The sequence below is a fragment of the Callionymus lyra genome, chromosome 2 (assembly GCF_982586985.1).
Source record: "Callionymus lyra chromosome 2, fCalLyr1.hap1.1, whole genome shotgun sequence".
Classification (NCBI taxonomy): domain Eukaryota; kingdom Metazoa; phylum Chordata; class Actinopteri; order Syngnathiformes; family Callionymidae; genus Callionymus; species Callionymus lyra.
In genome coordinates, this window is record NC_141819.1 from 35173936 (window position 1) to 35178819 (window position 4884).

The window sequence follows — 4884 nt, forward strand, 5'->3', positions numbered from 1 at the left end:
TATTCAAGTTAAGATCATTATTTGCCATATTTGGAGCTATCGTGAAACTTTAACTGTAAATACGAATAATGAGTCCTAAATTAAGCCATAACTTTGTGGGTTTGAAATGTGAATTATATTTATTTTCGCTAAACTTAGCCACTATAAGTTTTCATGTACAAACCAAATTGTAGTAAACATATAATTAAAAAATACGTATTAACATGGTGTTACACCTTATTTAGGCAGAGATATGCTAAAAAAAAAAGAATATATAAATGGAGCTATTATTTGCTCCTTTTAAGATCTTAATGCTGTGTGTGTCTAAAAATGACTGTTTATTCCCATCCTAATACGTCTTCCTCTATATAGCTCTGTAAATATCAAACGTGTTAAGTGTGTTGTAACGACTCAGGCTTGCGACAAAAATCTGTTCAATTGATATGATGAAAAATACAGAAAGAGCCATGTTGTATTGAATCTCCATTCGTTTCTACCCCTGCTTGTGGGTGAGTGTTCCTCCGTTATTAAATGATGACAATTCTCAGTATCAACAAACAAATGCCATTCAGTGGAGGTCACCGACTGTATCTCTTCTACTAGCTCACGTGTTGGTTCGACCGGGCTTGTATCACTGCCTCTGACTGGATTTGGGCTACTATGGAAGAGGATGATGATGAAGGTGTTTTTATCTGTAATTTGTGGTAAGAGAATAAAAAAGATCTTAAAAATCATTGAAACAGTTTGCGTTAATTCATCTGTGAAGGTTGCTTTTGAAAAAATATCATTTTGAGATGTAATGTCAGCTATATATATATGTTTATATATATATATATATATACACACACACATATATTCCTTTTATTGTTATTATTGACCTTTGTATGAACAAAAAACTTTCAATGGTTCACTTTATGAAACTGTTCTTAATGCTCTTAAAGAATATTTTTGTTATTCACATAATGACACAAATGACCTAGAAAAACTACTATGTCCCAAATATTTTCCTATATATTGTGAAATAGGTGTCATATTTTTACTTTTAGTACAACACTGAGAAAAATCTCTAAACTTGGGGAAATTATGTCACAACATGATCTGGAGTTTATAATCCATGTGTTAGTGTCTTCTCGTTTAGACTATTGTAACAGTTTTTTTTTGTGTCTAAACCAGAAGGATCTGTCTCGCCTGCATTTGATACAGAACTCTGCAGCGAGAATTCTGAGAGTTCTAGTAGAAGAACTCACATTTCTCCGATCCTTAAATCTCTTCACTGGCTGTCAGTTTCTTTCAAGATCAATTTGAACATATTACTTTGAAATATGTTTTGGGGTTACCGTAACTGCATGGCGAGCATAATTTGTTAGTTATTTGTATTTTTGTGTATACAAAAAATGCAAAATATATACTTGTGTTTTATTGTACAGTATCAACTGCATGAATTACATAATAAATGCATGAAAATAAATAAATAAAAAGTAGTTTTAAGTGCTTTCCGAAATCGGGAAATCTTAAAAGTCAAGATTTATATTTTGAATTACAGCAACATTTCAGATAATGCAATGAACCAGTCACAAAAGGGAAGAGACCTTTCCCGCTCTCACAAACACTCCAACCTCTCCACAATGGCCAAGACCAGAGAGCTGTGCAAGGACATCATGGATAAAATTGTGGACCCGCAAAAGGCTATAAGACAATAGGCAAGCAACTTGGTGAGAACACAACTGTTGGTTAAATTATCAGAAAATGGAAGAAGTTCAAGACGACGGCCAATCTCCCTCGGTCTGGAGCGCCATGCAAGATCCTCCTTGTGGGGCATCAATGATCACGAGGACAGTGAGGGATGAGGAAGTTTGCCAATGACCATCTGGGTGATCCAGAGGAGGAATACAAGAAGGTCATGTGATCTGATGAGACAAAAGTGGAGCTTTTTGGTCTAAACTCCACTTGGCGTGTTTGGAGAAAGAAGAAGGATGAGTTCAACCCCATGAACACCATCCCTACTGAGAAACATGGATGCTCAAAGGGGTAGGGCTGACTGCCCCGTGTTGAGGGGAGGATGGATGGGGCCATGTTTCATGAGATCTTGGCCAACAATCTCCTTCCCTCAGTAAGAGCATTGAAGATGGGTCGTGGCTTGGTCTTCCATCAGCTAAGGGGTGGCTCCATAGGAAGCAGCTTAAGGTCCTGGAGTGGCCTAGCCAGTCTCCAGACCTGAATCCAATTGAAAATCTTTGGACGGACCTGAAAGCCTGTGTTGCCCAGCGACAGCCCCAAAACCTGAACGCTCTGGAGAACATCTGTATGGAGGAGTGGACCAAAACTCCTGCTGTGGTGTATGCGAACCTAGTGAGGAACTACAGAAAACGTCTGATCTTTGTAATTGCAAACACAGTTTTCTGTACCAAATATTGAGTTCTGTTTGTCTGATGTATCAAATACTTATGTTGTGCAATAGAATGGAAATAAATTATTAAAAAATCATCCACTGTGAGTTTCTGCATTTTTGTTTTAGATTCTTTACCTCACAGTTAAAGAGTAACTTTGATACAAATGAGAGACCTCTACATGCTTTGTAAGTGGGAAAACTTGGATCAGCAGTGAGATCAAATACTTGTTCTCCCCACTATACATGCTTTAATGTTTTTTTTTTATTGGCTTCAAAATAGTATTCATTTGTCTTTTGAGGACTATTATACATATTTTAAGCACTTGCAGACAATATATAAAAACTATACTGACTGGATCTGAATGTGTTTTTTACATTTAATTAAAATCATTTTGCTAAACCATACCATGATCAAGTGTGTATGCCTTAAAATACTTGCAGGGATTTCATCCTTAAGAGTGAAAAAGCTAAACATAAATAACACAAGGATATATATAAAAAAAACACATTTATTTGAAACATGTAAAACAGTGTTTATTACCCCAGCAGCATTATTTCACAGAGGCAGTCTGACAACGGTCTCAGCGAGACACACTGAACAAAACGCAGAATAGACAAAGCATACTTTATATCCACAGCAGTGATTCATACGCTGTGAAGAAATAACATTCGCATTTGACATCACATGCTTATCAATCGGAAAATAAATAGATCCAAGGTGTCCGTTATATTCCCCAGTCAGAACACAAAGAGTGTAAACATAATACAAGGATATGTGATTATCAAAATATTGACTCATCAGTCACAATACTCCATCTTGTATAACAGAATGAGAGTATTTCACACATTAAATAAGGGGGTTGAAGTCCGGGTCACTGGTTCTGATAGTCGTCTGGGCCCAGTCTTTAAACACGAGCATTCATTTGATATGTTCACTGTGATGATAGTTCAAAGCTTATGTGCTGGCCCAGTCCTGGATCCCAGTCCCCCTCTAGTGGACCGGTACCTCGTGAGGCAGCAGCTCGCAGCCGCTGCTCACGTGGGTCAGAACCTTCTGCTTCAGCTGGGCCACCTGTTCCCTGAGCAGCCCGGCCGTGGACGCCAGGTCAGTGTTCTGGTTCTTCAGGCTCTTCACCTTGTCCTCCAGCCGGGAGATGCGCTCCAGTTTGCGCCTCCGACACTTGGACGCGGCAATGCGGTTCCGGAGCCGCTTCCTCTCGGCTTTGACGCGCTCCTGCGAGTCCATGTCGACCGGCGACAGCGGCGGGCTCTCCCCGAAGCTCTGCACGTCCGGCACCGTCTGGGGCTCCTCTTTGGCGGGCTGGACCCGGGCGAGCTCCGGCGCCGCGGCGCCTCCGAACATGTGCGGGGGAGGAGGGGGCGGGAAAGGGACGGTGTCGGTGGAGTAGTTGACGGTGGTCCCCAGGGGTCCACTCCCGTAACTATTGAGGTTGGTGTACACCGGGAGGTCCAGCTGCACGGAGCCCGGGGAGAGGTTCGCCCCTAGATCCAGACCGTTCGTCTGCCCGGTTCCGTTGAGCTGGTTCTGCTTGTGGAGGTCCTCCAGCGCCTTCACGAACCCCTCCGCGAACTCCTGCTCGTCCGTGACGGTTTTGGGGTACAGGAACTGCGCGCTGGTGGGTGTGGTGGTCACCATGCCGTTGGACTGGATGATGAGGCGCTCCAGCTCCGGGGAGGCCAGCTTCAGGAGCCCCAGCTCCGGCGAGCTCAGGAGGCTCTCGGCGTCACGGAGATGCGGCTTGAGGTCCGCCTCGTCCGCCAGACTCAGACCCACGTCCTTCTTCATCATGGTTCCCCTGAGGTTGAAGTGGTTCTCTTAATACAAGAGCGGCCTCCTGTCCATCACCGTCCCGGTAAACGAAAGTATGTCGGTGTAAATCTGACACCGTCTGGTTCTGGTTCCGCTCACGCGTGGCTTCTGTCAAAGAGCGCACTCACCTCCGCGAGCTCTTCTATGCGCGCACGTTGCAGTACGTCACGAGCACACGCGCGTCCATTGGACAGAAGAGCTTCATGTTTATTCAGGAGCAGACAGTTGAGGATGTCCTTCCCAAAAATATACTACAATATAATAATCATCTTTTTCTTTTCTTTTTTTATGTGACTTTGTGTCCATTTCATGCGATCTCAAACGTGTAAAGATGAGTCAAGATGCAATTCAAATGATCTAAACTGTTATTGAATTATTACATAATGTAAGCTTTAGCGTTGTTGTAAATATAAACTCTACCTTTATTGCCATTCAGTCCCCTTTGTCTTCTGAATTAGGGACATATTTATGGAGAGAAGAATGCATTTTCGAACAAAAAGTTCACTCAATTAATTGATTGAACAGGGGAAACGATACGATATATTGCGGTAGGAAAATCGTTTTTATTTGAATTTGGTGTTGCAGAATTTACAGACCACATGAAGATTGATGAAGTCGTAACTGCTTGTTTTTATTTAAAAGCCAAAAGAACGGCTTTAAAAGCTCCTGGAGTCGACTGTATCCT

At 42.1% G+C, this 4884-nt stretch overlaps 1 protein-coding gene across 1 annotated transcript; it reads right to left on the reverse strand.

Annotated features, from left to right (window-relative positions):
• Positions 1–2876: 2876 nt before the first annotated feature.
• Positions 2877–4303, reverse strand: jund (JunD proto-oncogene, AP-1 transcription factor subunit). The gene has a single exon (XM_087783005.1). It carries the CDS (start codon positions 4176–4178, stop codon positions 3360–3362), a length of 819 nt encoding a protein of 272 aa, XP_087639131.1. The 5' UTR covers positions 4179–4303; the 3' UTR covers positions 2877–3359.
• Between the last annotated feature and the right edge of the window lie 581 nt (positions 4304–4884).